General features: G+C 41.2%; 2 protein-coding genes across 2 annotated transcripts in view; one reads left to right on the top strand and one right to left on the bottom strand.

The window, feature by feature from the left end:
• LOC144654124 (C-myc promoter-binding protein-like) overlaps positions 1-11,918 on the top strand; it is a 40,219-nt gene extending 28,301 nt beyond the window's left edge. The window contains exons 30-39 of the mRNA XM_078514226.1: positions 386-983; positions 2,085-2,136; positions 2,757-3,153; positions 4,385-4,542; positions 5,146-5,238; positions 5,615-5,726; positions 6,698-6,743; positions 7,584-7,694; positions 9,334-9,398; positions 11,094-11,918. Coding sequence (XP_078370352.1) covers positions 386-983; positions 2,085-2,136; positions 2,757-3,153; positions 4,385-4,542; positions 5,146-5,238; positions 5,615-5,726; positions 6,698-6,743; positions 7,584-7,694; positions 9,334-9,398; positions 11,094-11,275 — 1,814 coding nt within the window. The 3' untranslated portion in view covers positions 11,276-11,918. The remainder of the gene's footprint in view (positions 1-385; positions 984-2,084; positions 2,137-2,756; positions 3,154-4,384; positions 4,543-5,145; positions 5,239-5,614; positions 5,727-6,697; positions 6,744-7,583; positions 7,695-9,333; positions 9,399-11,093) is intronic.
• A 5,075-nt stretch (positions 11,919-16,993) lies between these two features.
• On the bottom strand, positions 16,994-21,120 carry LOC144654722 (protein decapentaplegic-like). The gene is made up of 2 exons (XM_078514951.1): positions 20,812-21,120; positions 16,994-18,076 (listed from the first exon to the last, which is right to left on the bottom strand). Exons 1-2 carry the CDS (start codon positions 21,053-21,055, stop codon positions 17,301-17,303), a joined length of 1,020 nt encoding a protein of 339 aa, XP_078371077.1. The 5' UTR covers positions 21,056-21,120; the 3' UTR covers positions 16,994-17,300.

Below are 21,120 nucleotides of genomic sequence, written 5' to 3'. Positions count from 1 at the left end.
GCCCCGCGGAAATTTGATGTTCTTAAAACAAATATTAGCCCGAGAAGCGAAGCTTCGAGTGCTAATATGCTAGTTTTAAGAACATCAAATTTCCAAGGGGCAACTATCAGACCGATATTTCCGAGACAGAAACACTCTATTGTCTTTATTGTTCACCACTAAATTTTCTTCCGCGCGCACATACAAAAACGAGCATCGTGAATTATTTTTTACTTCTCAGGATAAAAAACTCGATTGAAACAAAACCAGACAAAAAAACCCACTAAATGCAGTGAATTTGGTTGTCTACAGGCACGCTTGTTTGCAAAAAGATTCACGGGTTCTTTTATTTCCGTGATAGAAAAACAAAATTCGTTCTGTAATTCAAATATGTTATTGTTCTCAGACTCCTTGTCCCCGTCAGGATCAGGCAGTGACTTGGATGTCACAGACTCGCCGAGAAGAATGACCCTGAAAAAACCCGACCGGTCACGCACGCCGTCACGCGAGCGCGAAAAAGCTCTGTCACACGAACGGCTGCTCGACTTGGGAGAGCCAAACGACAGTGAAGGCAGAAGTACGCCGGAGAGAGAACTCAAATTACGGCGAGAAAGAACGACCAGCGAAATGTCCACCGCTTCCGAAGCGACAGATCTTCTAGACTTGTCAACTACCTCCATCGACGGCGCAGCTTTCTCGCAAAGAAAGCGGGCGACGTACGGAAGAACTGTTAGCGAAACGTCAGTTCTTTCAGCTGGGTTTAGTGACGGTTCGCGGCATTCTCAGCTGTATATCAACGCGAATAGCGAGGATTCTGACCCATATGAGTACACGACCAGGATGTTGGACGATGTAATTTTTGGCCTCCCTTCTGGCTTGCAGCCCGACACTGCGCTCGAAGCGGTGCTGTGTACTTGCCATCAGTGCGTCAAATGTGGGCGCTACTTGTATGATGAAGAGATCTTGGCTGGGTGGACTGCAGACGACTCTAATCTGAACACAGGGTAGGAATTTTGCACCATTCAGTGAAGTACTGTGAGGAAGTATTGAATCGTACGGCCTGTGTGGCAATTTTGCTAATCATTTCGCGAGACCGTGAAGTTGCATAAACGTTGCATACCGTATTTACTTGAATAAGCGCCCCCCCCCCGAATAAGCGCCGCACTTGAGCGCAAAAAGTTTAATAAGTGCCGCAGCGCTTATTCGAGTAAATACCGTAGTGTAATACCGTCTAACGGCCTGTTTACATGAAGAAAAGTTTTCACTGAAACGAGGGTTACTCTCTCTCCTTGCCATCGTTTACCGAGCATTTATATCAGAAAAGTTGTTTCTGCTAACCAAGCCAAAATGTTTACATGGAGAAAAGTTGGCCTGCCCCACCAAAAAGTACACTCCATTCAGGGTCATCCTGTCCCTAGGACCAGTTATGCAATTTCTCATCAAACGGGTGGCAGCAATTTCTAAAGAAATGTTTGGACGGAAAGCTTCCTCTTGCTCGGGGTGGCTTGGTATGGAGGGTCACCCTCCCACCAAAGACGACGTTTGAAGATATAGGCAGGTCCTAAGCAACCCATGAAAGTGGAATTGATTGTAGCGTTGTCTCAATCGGTTGCGAAAATTAGAACTTGATTCGACTTCGTACAACGCTTGAAAGCGTTACGAGGCACGTTTATTTTAGGGTGTGTTACATGACAATTATATTTCACAGACTCCGTTCGAAATATATGAGAAAACAAATGGTAGGAATTTCCCAGTTAGTGCTTCAAACCACTTTTTAACGCTAAAAATATAAGGGGTACCCCTTAAAAGCAAAACAAGGGCCTGGGTCTACCCATAAGGCCCTGGTGCCTAGGTCCCGCGGACCCATGATCCTTCACTGGCTTTTTGACGCCATGGAATAGACAGGCAAAGCAACACCCTATAAATACACCAGGGAAGAGTGAAGGATGGGAACCTCATATATTTCTCATTTCGTCTGTTTATATAATCCGAATTATTACTTTAGGCCGCTTGGCGGCCCTAGTATAATTCCCATTTTTTTGCACAACTTGTTTGGTAGCAAAATCGCGTGTAACAGCAATTTCGTTATATCCTTTTACTTACAGATGTCCATACTGCCAAACACAGCAAGTCGCAAGTCTCACAATTAAAATCAAGGTATGTAGCGAGAAAGATGGGTAGGTTACAGTATTCAGTGCAGGGCTGAATTTGATACAGAGGAATCTGCGCTGTCTCTACAGAAATTGAATGATATTTCTAAACTGAACTCTTGACTGAAACAAACGAACGGGAATCCATGAAAACCTTACAATTTCTCTCTGTCAGTCCAGATGCACTGTTGTAGTTTGTTAATATACACGTAAGTTATCTTGATTGGCAAGCTACGTGTAAATCGTATTATACTTTAGAAAACTCTATCGTTCAACTTCTGCTTTAATGATTTATCTCGCTGGAACAGTGTAACACCGTTTTTCTGAACGCCAACGGGCCGCCAAAAATCTGTTCATTTTGAAAGAGTTCTTAGAACCATGATTAAGCTTTTGCCGGGGCCTAGAAGAAAGTGGTCGTTAAAACCAGAAGTTAATCGTTGGGTCGAACGTGTAACTGCCTGTTACCTCCCTCTTTTGTAGCAAAATACAGAAAAAATATCAACGCAGTTGAATGTGTAAATTTATGGTAAATTGTAGAACCAAAATTTCAAACTTGGTGCCAACAACTTCACAATATTTTCTTGAATACTGTGTTAACCATTTACCGTTTTTTCATCACTTCCTTAGGATTATCGCAACTGTTTTTCATCTCACCCGAGCTCTGAGCTATCGGCCAGTATCAACAGCTTCGGAAGCAACGAATTGTTGCCGGGAAATTCCGAAGTGGAGCCGAGCTCCGGACCGCTCAGCAACTCTGTGCCGACCACGATTGAATCCAATCTCTTGATGCAGAAGCTCACCAGTCCCCAGCGTCCACTCAGCGCCGCGATGTCTCCCCCAGCCTCCAACCCAGTCCCCATCCGGGCTAGCCATCACCGCATGCGCCATAGCATTAGTGCACCGTCAAGTGCTAACGCCAGTCCCTCGGGGAGTCTACACGGCAGTCCGAGGCCTGGGTCGTGGATTTCGCGCGCACGTAGTAGTAACAGCACTTGCGGTAGCTACGGGAGTACTAGTTGGTATGGTAAGTGGATAGTAGAGTTATCTACAACTGAAAGCAGCGAAAAATGTTATGGGTAAATTAAAGGGTTGTCACGGATTTTAAGATTTTTGAACAGCCAAAATATGTATTTGTGTCGTAGGAAACTTAAAAATATTGGTCCATTTTTATTAATAATTGCTATATTAGAGCACTGAAACTGTTAACAAGCGTCTTTGGCTGCGTATGACTGGATGAAAATGGATTGCTACTTCAACTTGAAAAATTAAGGCTAATCTTTTCAAGTTGTTTCCGCACGTCTTCAAAAACTTGATGTTTATCAGGATAGCCGTGGTTTGATTTTTCTCCGCAAATTAAGACTGTCTTCCTTTTGATGTTTAAAGATAATGTTTTTCATGGGTTAAATTGCCTACTATTCGTTTCAGAACAGTTAAGACCAAAAATCCGCAAAATCTCCATTATGTAGCTCCTTTATATAAATGCGCTTTAGAGCTGAAAATTCTTACTCAGACTGACTGAGAATTACTCTTTTCTTGGTTCAAATCCTACCGAAGTCAAAGTTTCTTTTTTTATATTGGGAAAAATATATTTCTACGTTTACCTGAAAGTGCAAATTTGGCTACAGGACACATTCCCAATTTCTTTTCTACCTTGTTTTGTAGTAAATGTTTTGAACCTAGAAATATCAGCTCAGTATTACCGTAAAAATCTATCTTAAACCCCCTTCGTTGATTGGGACATTCTCGTCCCCATAGCCCTTTCGTTTCTCTTAGCCGGCTTGGCACGAGAAAACGGAGGGCTCTGGGGACATAGGATTTTTGAATTAATTCGAATTTTTTTGATTGGCTGTTTGGAACAAAGAATTCCTAAACGGAAGTAAAAAACATAACGACTCTCTCATACATTCTTTTGAAACGTCATGACTGCATACATGTAGACCGGAACCCCTAGAATCTAGGACTGGAAATTCTCTGTCCCCAGAGCCCTTCGTTTTCTCGTGCCAAGGCTCAGCCGGCTAAAAGAAACGAAAGGGCTATGGGGACGAGAATGTGGTTGGGAAGGCTTATTTGGGCGGGGGGGGGGGGGGGAGTTTGGGTTGTAGAAGGGGGTTCATATAAAAAATGCAGTTCTTAAAAAAGGGGGTTGGTGTTTACTAGAGAGGGGGCCTCTTAACACAGGGGGACCTAATAAGATTTTGTATGTACGATATGTAGTTGTGAATTCAACAATTCCTTCCTCGTCTTTGTCTTTGTAGTGTCCAGAGCCCCGGAAGAAAGAGATCTAATTACAGTCCCATATCTGAATCCTTTGGTTTTGAGAAAGGAACTGGAGAATATGTTTGAAAATGACGGCATCACTGCACTTCAGTTCCCAGAAGTCGTGCAAGAGAAGAGTATCATCTTTTGGAACTTGGTGAGTGCAGTTTGTGACACGGGGCTCCATGACACAAGGTTTCGGTATTTGTCGTGCTGATAATTTTTACGCAAGTAGGCGCAAGTTTCCAACTTGTCTCGATTTGCAATTTCGTTTTACCTGGAGTTACGCGTACTTGAGTATGCATGCCATTGCGAAGTATAGATGTAGATGTAGATGCGATCAGTGCTTTCTGTTCACTTTGATGGAGGTAAAATTTCTACACAACGCTAATCCAACCTTTTTCATGTTACTTTTACAGTATTTTGTCGTTCGCGCGGAACACTAAGCCCACCTGGAGCATTGAAATTTTTTTTTCATCGATGCTGAGTGTCAACTTGGAAAAGGCATTCAGCAAGGGGCTGTGTCTGTTAGCGGACTGGCTTGGCTTCAGTGTGAAAACGAAAACATTTAGACCTCTAAGCCAAAACAAATGCGAGAAACTTCACGGAACCCAAACAGTCTTGTTTTGTCATGCAACTCGACCGCTTACTCCTTTGCCTACATCACTGATTTTTTAGAAATCAATTATACAGCTCAGTAGCCTTATAATTGCATTTCAAGCAAAAACTTAAAGTGTTCCTTGTATTGTTATTTTTGAAGGTGTGGTATTTCAAGCGGCTTGAACTTCCCTCACACTTGGCTGATCACGTGTTGTCAACGTATCCCAGCAACGAGAGAGCTGACAGATTTGAGGTAAGAAACTAATAAACTCGTCCTTTACAAGTATCCAATGAGCGCAAGTTGCTACTACCGTTTCCACATGGGCTGTAAAACAGTTTCTCTGTACTCTTTAGCAATTGAGCATCACTCAGAAAAAGCGTAATTGGTAAACGGGCCCTTTTGCGAACCTTGTGGGCATTTTGTCCCCTCGCATTCTCCACTCAAATATGACAGTCACCCGCGTCAACGGACCTGGGTTGGGTAGCATGACATCGAGGCAATTACAACTCTTAAGCTCTCAGTGCCTCGAATTCATGGCAGTCGGTTGGTGGTCTGGGATCTACTGTTCTTAGTAAGTTGTGCGCATGTTCATGTCCAAAAAATGCTGACGTGTTTGATCACGTGACAGGAACGCCGCAGCAACTCGGGGCTTGGTACCCAGGTGTTGGTATCCACCTCGTGGGACGGTGAAAGGGAAGAATATGACATGGTTCCATTGTACGTCCTGTGGAATGCGCCAGGTAGGTTGAACGAGCTCTGATTCCCAAGATTGATTTTTTTTTTATTATTATTACTTTATTTTATTTTTTTTTATTGCTATCATACACAAAATACAATTACATTCATTTGTAGCACGCCTTTTATGTTACAATATTATTTGATACTAATTGCAATAGCACTGGAGTAGGTTACAAAATATTACACTAGAGACACTAGATACACTAGAGACACTAGATACACTAGATACACTAGAGACACTAATTACACTAGAGACAATTACAATAAATTAGATGCACTATAAAGCAGAATAAAAGGTAAAGGAACATCTTATCATACACATAATACAATTACATTCATTTGTAGCACGCCTTTTATATTACAATATTATTTGGTACTAATTGCACACACTGGAGTAGGTTTCAAAATATTATAAATTACAATTACGCTAATTACACTAGAGACAATTACAATAAATTGGATGCACTATAAAGCAAAAAAAAGGTAAAGGAACAACTTAAACAATAAGGCAATTAATTGGCAAAAGATAATAATTTAATTTCCAAGATTGATGTTTAAATTCTCCTTGCGTATTTTCATAAATTTCTTTTAATGTCAGTTGTGGGATTTTGGTGCAACATCAAACTGAATAGTGTTTCTTGGTTCAATTGAAAGACTTTCTAAGATGGTATTTTGGTCAGAAAAATGGCCTATTTGTGATCAAAGAAATATTGAAGCTTAAAATCATAGCAAGACTTGGAGAAGTTAGACAATTCAACTGTATAATTGTTTGTCTGTCAACAGCCAAGTGGAATTTTAATATCTGAAAATAGGCTTTCTTTAATGAGAAGCATTATTTTGAAATTAATCTTTTTAGTGATTGGTTGCTTTTAGTAGAGGGGAAAACTGGAGAAGAGTCAGCTCAGAATATTCCAACAGCTTTGAAGTTTTTAAACATATAAAATACTTATTCCTGCTTTTCTTTTTTCCGTAGCTGATCAGCAGGGTTCACTGATGGACAAAGGACTTACAGGCAGAAAGTAAGAAATGAGTTATTGAAATGTTAGTATGTTATAGAGCAGTTTTCAATAAAGTGTTGTGAAACCAAAACCAAAGTAATTACTCTGGCCAATCACAAAAGACACAGACAATCCAGTCAGCCAATCAAAACTCGAAGCAAATACATGTCGCAGGCACGAAGCGCGGGAAAACGTGCGCGAGCGAGTCACGATTGGTTTTGGTTTTACTTCTGATTGGTTAAGAAAGTGGCGCGAGATTTTTAAACCAATCACTAAGCGTAGTAATGCAAAACCAAAGCAAACGCAATTTACTTTCGACACTCAAGTGAAAACCGCTCTAATATACAGTTAATGACTGGACCCGAGGAAACAGTTAATGTTGTTTCCCGAGAATCTCAATGTCGGCGGTCGGCGGTCAACATTCGCGGCCTCTGACGTCATAGATTTTACAATGTTGCTCGCTCAAAGACTTTTGGCGGGAAACAGTTCTATTGTTAGATGTCATGTGACCTCGAAGTAGCCAGTAAGAGTGGGCGCTGTTGGGGGAGTAATTCCAGCTATATAACAATAATCATTATTGCATATGATGATTATCTCTTCGGGAATATAAATAAATCTTTTTTTTAACATGTTGGGTTATAGTTTGGAAGTGTGGTGCGTTGTTCACTTTGTGCAACGTTTGTCGCCTTCGAGAATGATTTACCCAATCATTTTTCGTGTCGCATAAACTAGTGTGATATGTGGTACTGTCCAAAAATGCAGTCAGTCGTTGTTCATATATATATTTTTGTTACGGGGGACTTTTCGTCTGCTTATGTGTTTTACTCATCTATTCATGTGTTCTTCATTACTGTGTTGTAGTGTAATGCAGTCTGTTGTGGCTCATGTTCAAGAGAATGATGTCTACAGCCCAACTGTGATCTTACTGGAGGAAAGAAACCGGCAGAAGAACATCAACCCAAACGCAAAATGGTATGCGTGTCCTGCTGACATATACATGTACAAATAGCTTTAAAAATTTCACTTCGAGAGTCAATCTAAAGTTAAATGTTATTCTAACTTTTAAGCCTGTGGTGGAAAGCTTTTGCCAGGAGCTCACTTCGAAAACAAGTGTTGGCCTGGGCCGAGAGTATCGGCGCGAGCGCTTATGGGATTTATTGGGAGGCGAAAAAAAAACAATATGGCGGAACGAACTCTGAGGAGAAAAGTGATAGAGTTAATGCAATACTGCGGTGCAATGTTCCAGTTTTGTCATGTGTGGAATTAGAGAAAGGGAGACGGCAATTTGAAGCTCAATAAAATTAAAGGGGCTTGGTCACGGATTTTAACACATTTTTAAAGGAGAAGTTCACTCCAGAATGGCCATTTATTTTCTTTACGCCAGTAAAAAGTTTATACAACGATATGTTATTCACCAAAATTTTAGCCCCCAACGTGCGCTATAACCCTACGAAATCTTATCCAAAACTCGACAACTGGACGCCGCCATCTTGGAGCTGGTAATGTATGTAGGGTAAATAAAGTTTTATGTATGTATGTATGCGTGACGTCAATGAGCTCAGCCTGAAGTTTGGCGGGAAAATTTAAATACTCGAAACTCTTTGTTTCTTCGAAGTGGCTTTTGTTTGACAAAATGCCTGTTTGTGCAGCTCCATTTTGCTCAAACAGAGCTCCAAGAAATACAAAAAACAAGGAGTTTCGACTATTAAAATTTCCCCGTCAAACTTCAGGCTGAGCTCTTTGACGTCACGCATACATTACCAGCTCCAAGATGGCGGCGTTCAGTTGTCGAGTTTTGGATAAGATTTCGTAGGGTTATAGCTAAAGTTGGAGGCTGAAATTTTGGTGAATAACATATCTTTGTGTAAACTTTTTATTGGCGCAAAGAAAATAAATGGCCATTCTGGAGTGAACTTCTCCTTTAAACAGCAAAAATTTTCATTTCTGCCGTAGGGAGCCTAAAAATAATGGTCCATTATTATCAACAATTGCTATATCATAACATTGAAACTGTTGACAAGCGTCTGTAGCTGCAGATGGCAAAGATGGAAAAGGATTAACTTAAAAAGTGAAGGCTTAACTTTTCAATTTGTTTCCGCGCGTCTTCAAAAAAATCGATATTTCTAGCCGTGGTTTGACTTCTCTATGTTCAAAGATAATGTTTTTCATGGGTAAAGTTGCCTACCACGAATTTCTTAACAGTTAAGAACAAAAATCCGCGAAAATACTGCGACGTAGCTACTTTAAATGAAAAAGATGCGATTTTCCAAGCTTAGGACAAGGAAAAAAATACTAGAAAAAATTCTGTCCACAAAGGTTATCGAACACCTTCTGCAAACCGGCCAGATGCTCTAACCACTGAACTACAGTGAGATTCATGACGAGCAAGGCCATTTAGGTTTGTGATTCCTGCCCTTATTCCTTTTTCTCCGGCGTTTTCAAGTGAAACCACTTTTTGTTCAAGTTAACGGGAGTTTCGACAAATCGGGGCACAAGAAAGTTAATTAAAAGAATAATGTCGGTCTTCATATCAAGATATATTTTTGTCGTGCTATAAAATGCCATTAATTATTGTGTATTTGTTGTAAACAAAGGCTTGTTCTTGTTTTAGGAGCATTTATCGAGAATTGCTGTTCTTGTCGCTGACCGCTTGCGGAGCTGAAAACATTGACGTTGGTAAGTGATCAACATTCATCCTCCCCTTACAGACTCGATACACTGGGCACCATAGAAGTGTTGAGAACAAAGGAAATAATCGACTTAATGATATGGATAGTGTCCACTATGACTGTCTCTAAGCTAAGACCATTACCACTATAAACAACATTTACATTTACATTTTACATGACACTGCCATTCAATCCTCGTCATAACCTCTTAGCAACCCTTATAGCAGTTAAAGGACGTCCCTCTACAAGGGAGCCCAATACACATTTGATATCCCACGACAGCCCCCAATCTTTTAAGTGCGCGTTTGTTCAGCGCCATGTTTACTTTTGGCGTCTCCGCACAGCGGTCAAACGTGGCGCGCGTGCGCAGTTCTTGCCAAAGAACCGTAACTTTTAAAATAACGCGCGTGCGCAGTTCTTTTGCCAAAGAATCCCGTAACTTTTAAGCTAAAAGTTAAGACAGTCACTGAAAAGTCGAGCTCTGTACGCCGCTTATGCATAGGAAGTTTAATTAACAATTATTCACCGAAGTGGAGGTAAATATCCACCACATTCACCGACACTGAGGTGAATAATTGTTTTAGTATATACCACACAAGTTGAATAACTATCGGACCAAAATATCACTTTCGGTAAACAAAACGACGCGCGAAGGCAGTTTGTTTCTCTTTAGCTTAGCTTCGATACTCCCGGACTACCTGGAGTTTTTGTTGGATTGAAAGCTGTTAGCCGAGAAGCTAAACAAGTTTAAATTTTTTTTCCATTCAAGACAAAGGCAATTTGATTTTCTTAATCCTCCTCACAAGGTCAAATATTCGTCTATTTGGCGGATGTTTTCCACATTTCCAGTCCGTGTGGCTGCCTCACGCGCGAACATGAAACTTGCAGATTCGCACATGGCGTTCAATTTACCAAACTTTCAAACTATCGTACCGGTTATCTCTCCTCAATCTAAAAAGGAAAAACAGAATCAAAGTCTAGTTTAAAAACTTGCTTTAAACCAAAAACCGAATAATTAAAAATCGGACCTCACTACCGGGTGTTATTTAAAAAAAAAAACTTTAAAAAGTTTTTATTCCTCTGCTGAACGAAAAACAAACGAAGCGACTGCGTGCTGTCATTTTTTAGGCCGAAGTGTTAGGTTAAATAAATGTAGAACTGAAAACAATTAAAGCTAAAAAATACACAAACATGCAACCAATTACTGGATAGGAAAGTATGAATTTAGTCAAGGTTAATCGATCAAGAAAAACTGGCAAGTAAAACTCTGCCTTCTCGCCTTGTGTGATAAACCTAAGCTTATTTAAGCTCATCTGCTGCTCAAATTCAGAATCAAAGCCTCAGCGAATCCACGACTTACCTTTTCTAAATCTATCGAGTATTGTTTCGGTCATATTTAGTTTGTAATCCATGACAGCAGATTAAAACACCGCAATTCACAAAGCAAAACAACTAAACGTGGGCAATGACTGACCTTGAACCGAAAGCGTAGCGAGTGAAGCCCGTTGAGTGACTGGAAAGATGACCGGAAGTGCTGAATTCAGCGCATGCGTAGACGTTCTGCCGCGGTGTCCGTGGCGTCTCCATTTCAGTCTCCCAACCACTGTCCAGCGGAATGTTACCTAATTCTCGAAGCACACATTAAAAGGTGTATGTGGCAGTTAGTAAAGTTCATTTCTATTGCACTTTACTTCCCTTATAGACGCCTTCGACAAGGAATACAGACGAGCGTATAAGCGACTGTTTGAGTCCAAGAACTACTCAGACCTGCTATGTCCGGAAGACAGAAACCCGCCGCTACGGTCTGTATGCTGCAGGCGCGTTTTCGACCCACCTATCCTCCAACCCAGGCTCCCGCAGTACCTCGTCAACACCTTTACGTGAGAAGCTTGGAACAGACATCGTTGCCGAATTTGGGGGGTGTGAATCCTGGTAGGTTACGTGGGGCGCTCGAAAGGTTGACGTTTTTAAAGTTGTTTTTGATTCTGCGGAAGATCAGCTCAAGTTGTTGGTGTGAAGTGGAAGAGTGGTGTTGGAGTGTGTTCGGCGAGTGTCCGTACACTTTCGTATTTTTTTTCGTAAGATGAACGGATTGATGGGCGGCGAGATATGGCATTTTAAATGTGTTGAAATCGCGGCATTGAAGTCAACCTTCCCAACTTAGCGGCAAAGAAAAATCAAGGAAAATGATAAAAGAGAATGAGGAAGCTGGATAAGGTGTGAAAATGACAGATTTTGAGAATTAATTTTATTTTAAGCACATCATTTGTGATGCAATTGTCAGCGTGGCATTCAAACTTTCATAAGTAACCTCTTTCCCAGTCTCTGTCCTTTTCTGAATTGTTTGAGTTAAAAGAAAGTGTTGCTTATCAAATTCCACAGAATGAGTTATCTAGTAAGTGTAGCAGCCAACACAGCTCAAGAAACTTTCCAACACTTGCTCTGTGTAACAGGATCTAAATAAGTATTAGACAAAATAAGTTTGCTTTAGAAACCAGTCGTATCATGATGTAGCATTTTTTTTTAGTTTTAACCCCCCCCCCCCCCCCCCCCCCCACAAAAAAAAACTCCCAGGTCTGAACTTTAGATCCTTTAACGACTGTCGTAGAATTGAACCGAAATGATCTTAGCGCGGATCACTGCAGCTGCTGACAGTGCAAAAACCAATCAGAGATCGAAGCGCGGAATTCTCGTTACCGTTTGCAAGCGCGGGAAAACGTTGTAATTAGCAAGCGCGGGAAGACATGTAACCAGTGGTAAGCGCGGGAAAACATGCAACCGTTGGCAAGTGCGAAAAAAAACTCGTATAACCGTTTGCAAGCGCGGGAAACGGATAACCCTTGGCTAACGCGGGAAAACGTGAAAGCTTTGGCAAGCGTTGGAAAGCATGTTGCCATTAGTAACCGCGGAAAGCTTTGTAGCCGTCGCCAAGAGCGGGCAAGCATGAAACCGTTGCATGTGCGGGGAAACAAACGTGCGTCAAACCGTATTGTATTGGGTTTTGTCCGGATTGGTGGAGACAATGAAATCGTCGCTCTGGTTGGTTTTAGCATTCAGCACGCACGCTGCACTATGTTTCAAGGTCAAAGGTGAACCGCTGTGTAAAGTATTCATCATTAGGAAAATAATGTAACCAGCTAAGCTAATGCATTTCTGTCAACAATTCAACTGTAATGGGTGCAAACCATGTCTTTTGCATACTTTGAAATTTATATTTTCAATCGCTTTTTCATTCATTTGCTCCTTTCAAGAGGATTATAACTTTCCTCGAGCGGAGTTTATTTTCCGCAATAATTGTATGAAAACATTTACGATTACAAAAATTTTAAGAGTAAGTAATGGCGTTTAGAATCCAAGCTTTGGAAAAGAAAAAAAATGAAATTTTATTCATTAATCGTGCCAACACGATTCTTACGTAATCTTTTACAGATTTTAACAACCCACAAATTACAAAAATTGAAATCCTTTAATATATTTGTAAACATGTAACGTAGTGTTCTCGCTAAATTTTACGCTTGGGCAAAGTGGCATGGGGTTATTGTCAGACAAAGATAGCGCAGTCGTGGATCGTGAACTTCCGTTGCCAAGTAACCATGACGTAAGCATGACGAAAAGCTGACGTCATTTTGATTGGTCACTCTACAGAATCGAACCTCGTCGGGTATTACGCAAGGATTAATTGACAAAATTCATTTTTTGTACTTGAGGTACTTGATCCCGAACGAAAAAGTGTGAGATTGGGAGTGATGTGTTCTTGAAGCTGGAACTTCAATTGTTTAATTTGTTTTGTTTTGTTTGTTTCTGGGGGCTTTTATGGTGCGAAATGTCTAAGATATGTTCTCTTTGCTAATGAGATGGGCATGAACGTAAACCCGAAGCTGAAAATCCTCTTTTGGAGTAGAAAGCCATTTTTGAGGAAAATTACAAAATTTCAAGGTCAATTTTGGCGCCTGTAGTCTAACTTAGTAGCGTCGGCTTTTACCTTACACAAACGAGAAACCATTGGCATTAGAAAACAGGTTTCAAAAGTTTGACTACATAGTCCTCAACATTACATCCGACCCTGATTGGATAAGATCTACCACTGTTGCGGGAAACAAATGGTTTCCTCTGATGCTTTTTATTTTCGCAGGGGTTTAGGATTCGCAAAGTTCGCGCAAAATTGCCAGTAGAAGTTTGTTAACGATATGCCATCGGTTACGTACAAAAACTTAGAAAAGCACATAGCTTATCGCCGGCAAAAAGATTTATTTTAATTGTCCGTAGCGGGCATAATAACGAAAACCAAATTTTTCAGTGTTTCATTTTCGCGAGCCTTTAACGCGCGTAAAAGTGACGAAAATAAAACCCATGCGAAAATAAAAGGAAACAGGATAAGGCAATTTACTGGTAAACTCAAGAGAGGGTAGAGTGTTTCAGTTTTGGGAATTTTTGCTAATGGCTTGGTTGAAGTTTCCAAACAAAACACTTTCAATTATTTGTAGTTAAATCGGTTTACAAATATTTAACAATCCTATCAACCCAAGAAGGTTTTTTCAATATAACAAAAAAAAAGCTCGCAACAAGCAAGCATAGCCAACATTCCCTCGACTAAACACTTTGTGTAATATTAAAAGCCACCACATAGGAGTAAAAAAAAATAAGCTTAAGTGAAGGTGACGGACTAATGCTATGGATTTTTTTTTTATGAATGCTTGGTCAGGGTGGTTTTAGGACGTTTTGATGATAGATACATGGATGGAATTTTACGCCTGAGTGTAATGCAAGTAGCTTGTAAATGTGACATAGTATATAGTGCTTAAAAATGCTGCTAGCTAGCATAACTTAAGAATGTACATACTTAATTCAGGTCGATGTTTTTAAAGAAATTGTACAGCGCTTATTAATCAAAAGAATAGAACTACTGTGAACACTCGCGTTTCTCAGTGTGCAATAAAAAAGTTGTGCTTTTTAATCGAAGTTTGATTTTGTTGAAATTACACGAGTTTGTGGGAGGCATGGTGGACAACTGCTTTGGTTCGACACCGTCCATGACTAACTGTTGTCTTAGTTCGGTAGACGATTCGTGTAACTGGCAGAAAAAGAGATTAACTAATAATAAAGCCAGGATTCAAGCCAGGATCTGAGCTACAGGATTCTAACTCTAACCCCTAACCCTATTATAAATGCCTAGCCGCAAGGAACCCAAGCTAAAGTAGGCTAACCGGAGTGCTATTTAGGCTAACCGAACGCTATTCAGGCTAACCGGAGCGCTAGTTAGGCTAACCTGGCTTGGATCCTAGCTCGAATTCTTGCTTTGATCCTAGCTCGGATCCTGGCTCGAAGTTTAGGTCTCCTCGCAGAAAAGACGTACGGTGTTACGGAGGTTCTTAGTGGAAAGCAAGGCGAACGTAATATATGCGCGAGTGATGCGCGACAGAGCCGGATGCAAAACCCCATAGCAAGTTATACGTGCGTCGCGCTCCACGCACGTGAATGGCGCACGTGATTCGTGCATCACACTCCACGCACGTGACTTTTGCATCGCGCTCCACAGAAAACCACGGGAAACCTCTTGAAAGCCAGTAGAACCGCCCGTTCTGTAGGCTGGGAGCACTTTTATTTGTGTGAAAAAACCGCAGAGAATTTCCCGCCATGCGGTGAGGGACGATTGTGTATCATTTGTAAACTTGACAGTGGAAAGGATCGTTCCATTTAATTCCCACCCGAACAGCAGAGATTGGCAATTGATAGTTCATTCTTCATAGAGGAATGAAAAGATCTGGCCAAACGGAGGCGAGAGTAGGCGCAAGTTCAACTTGCATATAGACTTGCATTGGGTGGCCAAACGGACTTGTAAATTTAATTTCAAGTGCACGCAAGTTGTAACTGAAAAAAAAAGGCTTTCAATGCTACTGCGCGCGCTGCGATTCAGTTTGGGTGGCCAAACGATTAAAATTTGATCTCGACCAAAGTGAACGCAATTGCAAGTGCTCGCAAGTCCTGGCCAAGCGGGGGCGCAAGTAGACCCAAGTTTTCAATTTACGTCTACTTACGCCCACGCTTGGCCAGACGTTAAGTAAGATATACAGTAAACGACTGCTTCGAGAACTTGTCTATGCTATTAGACAAATTTATTTTATAAACTTAGTGCGTGTCAGCGCTTAACCAACAATTACTCCTCCCTTTAACACCAATTACATAATCTAACAGGATTTTGTAAGGGACTGGTCAACAAATATTGGGGGGGAGGGGGGTTGACCGGAGCCTTCGGAAATGTGGTGAATAAAAAAGCCACATAATAATGAGCTACTCCTTCCTTTTGGTGCAAAACTGTGATTGACCCACACCTAAATGAAGGTTGAAAATAACAAGATCCTGACCCCCGTAGAACATCAATCGTTTGATTTCATATTTCACTGGATCCAGTGAAACAACATTCGTGTATGAACTTGTGGTGGTGTTGATTTACGTTCAGATTTCTTTCTTAACAAATAAAAAAATAGGGCCCCAATGGGTCCATGTGTTTCGCTGGCGATGAGTGAGTCGGTCCGTCCGTCCTGGTCACTTTGTCCTTTGTCTCCTGTTCACCGACCGCGCCCGCCTCCCTTCCGCCACGGACGATCTCGGCGTGGGTACGTCGGTGTGGCCGCTGACATCATTTCCGGCGTTTTTACTGTGGCGCCAGCGCGTCTGGCATTCATTTTTCCCCGTTCCAGCTTTTGCGGGGCTCCTCGCTGGGCTGCGTTCGCTGTCGCACCTCACGCTACGTGTTCATGAGTGTCGTGGTCTTTGCGGTGTGCCCACTTTTCTCCGGCTTCTCTTGTACCCGCTTTGTGGTCGGGGGGGGGTCGTCCTGTCCTTCGGCGGGTCTTCGCTCTTCGTGGCTCAGATTTCTCCGGTGGTCCCCACAGTTTCCCATCGATTCTCGTTTTCTTTTCCAACGGTCAACGTGGTGCGTTCGTCTTGGCCCGTACTTCGTCGATCGCCATGTCTGTGTCTGTGATTGACATCGGTGTTCGATTTCTCCTCTTTCGGCACTTCACCTTACACCTCACCTTCGTCCTCGGCCTCTTCATGTGCCGCCTTGCGGCTGCAGCAAAACACAAAAAGCATCTAAAAATAACAATTTAGATGCTGGTCCAGAGTTTATCCATCCCCCATGGGAAGCTAAACATTGTACGATCCACCCCTTACTAAGGGCTCAAAAGCTGATGACCCATGGCCACCCCCTCTCTACCCCGGCCCACCCCACGCTTAATTTGTTTGACCAGTCCCTTAATGGAAGACTAAATCGGCTTTCTCCTGTAGAGATCCTATCAGTTTAATGATTAAATCTTGGCCTAAAAGATAATCAATTCCCCCAGCTCTTACAGCAACTTTAATGTTAAAGTGGTTTTCAATTGAGTGCCGTAAAACCAAAGTAAAGAAGTCACTCTGACCAATCACAAAGGACACAGACAATCCAGTCGTGGACCAATCAAAACTCGAAGTCGATTTATGTATCTGGCGCAAAGCGCGCGAAAACGTGTGCGAACAAGTCATGATTGCTTTTGGTTTTACTTCTGATTGGTTGAGAAAGTGGCGCGTGATTGTTAAACCAATCGTAAACGTAGCAATGCAAAACCAAAAAAAAAAGAAAATTAATTTCAGCACTCAAGTGAAAACAGCTCATATCATACCTATCCAGGGTGCTAAATTAACAGTCTTAGATAAGCTACTTTGTAAATAATTGATCTTATCCGAGCAGTGGATTTTTACTGATTTATTTGCTTTTCACTGGCTAAGGAAAATATTTAATTTTAAATTTAAACTAGAAACGCCTGAAAAAATAGCTTAAAATCATATCTAGTTTTTTTGTGGTCGTTCTCTTGTCGGTGGCGGTCATGCAGCATTATCTCAGCTTGGGTACCCTGTTGCCTTTCCCTTTCTAAAGACAGGCACAGGACTCCACTACGAAATCGTTCATTTCCTTGAGAACGTAGTCGCTTTCTCCTGGACGGCCATAGAACAGCATGGAAATGGATCCCAGTTTATCCGGAACACAGCAAGGCGGATCAGCGAGATAGGATTCCCGTTGGCTGAGGAACAGCTGTATCCGAGCATGGTTCGTCTTTATCTTGCTGTAGTGTTGAGTATCGCATGTGCCTGCGCAGTAATAGGCCGTGTACTTCCTTGGAGCGATAACCCATTCATCCCATCCGAGGTCTTCGAAGCTGATGTCAAGCTTACGACGTTGGCAAGGGCCTTTATGCTGGGAGTGTACGGATCTAGGGCTGCGTTTTTGCGGCTTCGTGTTGGATGAAATGTTCATCGGTTGTTGGAACTTCGAGCCCGGATCAATGCAGTGGAGGAGAACCATTGGCTGCAAATTCGGGTCAGTTTGCCTCGTAGCAAATCTAACCAAGGGCGCCAAGCTTGACTCGGTGATCAGCACATCAAGGCCTGCGTTGCTTGCTGGATTGCGGTACCAACGACGAACGATGTTCAGGGGTATGGGAAAACGTATCCAGCCGGTGGTTGCTATGGATACATGCTGAGTTGATAGCCGTTTGCCGCTGTACATGTCTATGATGTGAACTGTCGCCGTGGAGTTTTGATTTGGGCCAAGCGTGGAAGGCAGTTTGTAGAGCTGAAGCTCAGCGAATCTCAGGACTTGACTTTTGCTCGTGACGTTGAATTTAAAACGCCTGTCACTTGAACCACCTGCGAGAAATAAGGAAATAAAAAGAACATTGCATAGGAGTTTTAATTGCGGGTTTTAAGGAGCTATAGCTTTTGGGAGTTGCCTTTAAACCACAAAACACCTTAATTAAATCACAAAACAGATTTGTATGTCGTCTTTTTAAACTTATACACCTAATTGAAGAAATGTTGACTTAGTGAAAAGCATAAACCAGGAACAGTAAGACCGAATGAAAAACAAAACAGTAAGACCGAAGCATTCTGGGTAGACTGCCTTGGTAAGCCTTACAATTCTTTGACTGATAATCAAGATACTTTCTTCCTTTGGGGCTTTACAAGCATGATTTATGCAACCTGTCATATAATAATGTTTATTCTGTCACAGATGGGGGTTGCTTTTTCCGACTTCCAAGTAAGCAATTTGGTCACATCGTTCATGGATTATGCTTTTTACGGGTCAACATTTCTTCATTAAAAAAAAATTAAATCGTCTTAATTTACCAGGGTTGCACGCAACAATCTTGCGACTGAAAAACCTGTGGCCCTCGGATTCCCGATCGAATTGGAATTTAGAACTGTTGATTTTTGTGGAGGGAGGAAAACCGGAGAACCCGGAGAAAAACCCTCTGAGCAAGGACGAGAACCAACAACAAACTCAACCCACATATGACGCATTATTTGCGTATAAATTGTTTCAATTTTTTTTTTCGGATGTTATATTTTTACCGGGTTAGCTGTGCACTGTGAAACGTGATACCGCCCTCAGTTATTTTTGTTAGAGATTAAGGCATTTTAAAGTGTTTTGACAAACACGATCGAGACCGGCCGAGTCCAGTTTCCGACAGGTTAGTAGCTATAAAGTCTAGATCGTGACCGGCAGATAAGTCCCAAGTACAGCGTATGACTCGGTAAACTGACCGAATTGGTTTGCGAGCTTACTTTTAGTAATGCCAACCTTAAAAACACGTATCAAGTCATGTATTGGGAGCTTACGACACGAGGTTGATAGGTTGTAAAGTTTAAACGTCTTTGTGTCTTTCATTTCGTATGTGCGTGCGCGCACAAAATTAATACATCACTTTTATTGAAGATACCATAGGAAATAACAAAAAGTAAAATATGGCTTCCAAAGATAAACAATCGATAACTCAGCCAAAACAACCTCTATAGGAATCAGGTGTCAAAAACACCCTACGGAAATCTCGAGAATAACATTATTACGTTCCACAGTTGCTGCATATTTTAAAACAGTCTTTATCAGATTGAAAGATATTATAATAGTTGAAATGGGCACAACTCCAGATTTTTAAATAGCTAGCAAAAATTAAGTGTTATAAGGTATAAACTATGTATACAATTCAGTTTAAAGCACCGTTCGATAGCTCATCTCCAAATCTCAAAATTTTGGAGTAATTCAAGGTACTTACTTGTTGATTATAAAAAGATCATTTTTTTCAGTTGGTCTGTTGATTTTCCGAAGCAATTTGTTACAAGTTTTCACGTTGTTTTTCGGAAAGCGTTTAAAAACAAAACAACAGCTCGACTGTTAAAGAATTTCGTTAAAAAAAAAACCTTTTTCGGTTTCTTTTGCTCAAGCATTAAACAGGAAATGTTTCAGCTGAATATCTTAAAGCAAATTGAATACCGGCCTGACGTTGTTGTTAAATAAAGAAACGTTATTATTAGTTTTTCTTTCTCTTTCCGGCCTAAAATCAAAACATGGTAATCTGATGATTAACCGCTATAATTTCATGATAGTTTGTTAATTTTTCTTGCTTAGTTGCACATGTTTTGTGTCGATTGTTGGTCTAACTCACGCCAGTTCCTAAATGATCCCAGAAATCCTAGCGCCGAACAGCTCGTGTTCAGTCTCCTCGAAGTTTTTGAAGTTGCAGTTTTTCTTCATCAGTTATCCTCTGATATCAATGATAAAGACTAGATTTGAATCTACAATAGTTCAGGCACACATTAACACAACCTTAAGACTCGTAAATAGTTCTGAGTTAAAACAAAGTAAGCAAAATAATGTTTCTTGGTTCAAAATAACAAGATCGATTTTAATATTTAAAATATTCCTGGATGACAGGCAGCAAATTTTTCTCCTTCTAAATGTGTTGAAAGAACGGAATGTTTTACTGCACTTTTCAACTTGACTTCAGGATTTATAAGTTATGTCAATTCTTAACAGAGGGCAGCGTTAAATTTTTGCAATCGATTGCAAAATCTAATTGAACTTCTCATTTCATTCGGTTTATTTGGTTGCTTTTTTATCCGAGAACTAGCTAGAACTAGAGGGGTATCGAATGGTCTTTGCGAGAATTCGAGCACAGCGTTTTTCTTTGCGAGCACGAGCATTTGACAAAAGTTAGCCTTGCGAGCAACGAGCACTTTTCAAAAAACTACCTCCACTAAAAACAGAGCATGCGAAAACTTGTAAAAATATGCTAGCAAAAGAAAAAAAGCACCCACTAAAATTTTGCGATCATTCTTAGTAGAAACCTAACTTTGCAACCACTGCAAAAAATTTGAAGGACCGTTCATGCCCCCTTACAAGGAAAGTGATTGCAAGATGACTCTAAAATTAATTTAGTTTCTCGCTTAGAATCGCTATCCTTGCTTTGCACAGCGTAAATCCCCACCCTGTTCGGGTGTGGTGAAAATTAAAAATGGCTACGTAAAATATCAATCGTGAGTAACCTAGTTAAGTTTCAAAGAAAATAGGCCTTTGTTTTTAGTTCCAAATCAAATGGACTAACCGCTATCTTGAAAGGCATAAACGAGGTTTCCTTTCACAGCACCAGGGTCGACCTTCTTGTACACCAGTCGAAGCATGTACTCCGGGGATGGCTTAGTCGTTGAGTTGTGTGGTTTTCTGCCAAATATTTGTATCATGGTCTGTTCGAAATCAGCACTCTTTACTCGGCGAGAAAAAGAGGTGTCAAAGAAAACGCACAATAGGCAGAGCACCAGAAGAAATCGCGGTACAAATGTAACAGCCATGAAAATGAAAGCTTCGCAGGTTAGTGCTTGCGGCCGAGTTAGAGACAACTGAAAAGTTATACGAA

This window comes from Oculina patagonica, chromosome 1, assembly GCF_052425735.1.
Source record: "Oculina patagonica isolate OP01 chromosome 1, crgOcupat, whole genome shotgun sequence".
Lineage (NCBI taxonomy): Eukaryota > Metazoa > Cnidaria > Anthozoa > Scleractinia > Oculinidae > Oculina > Oculina patagonica.
This window is presented reverse-complemented; position numbering and strand designations above follow the sequence as displayed.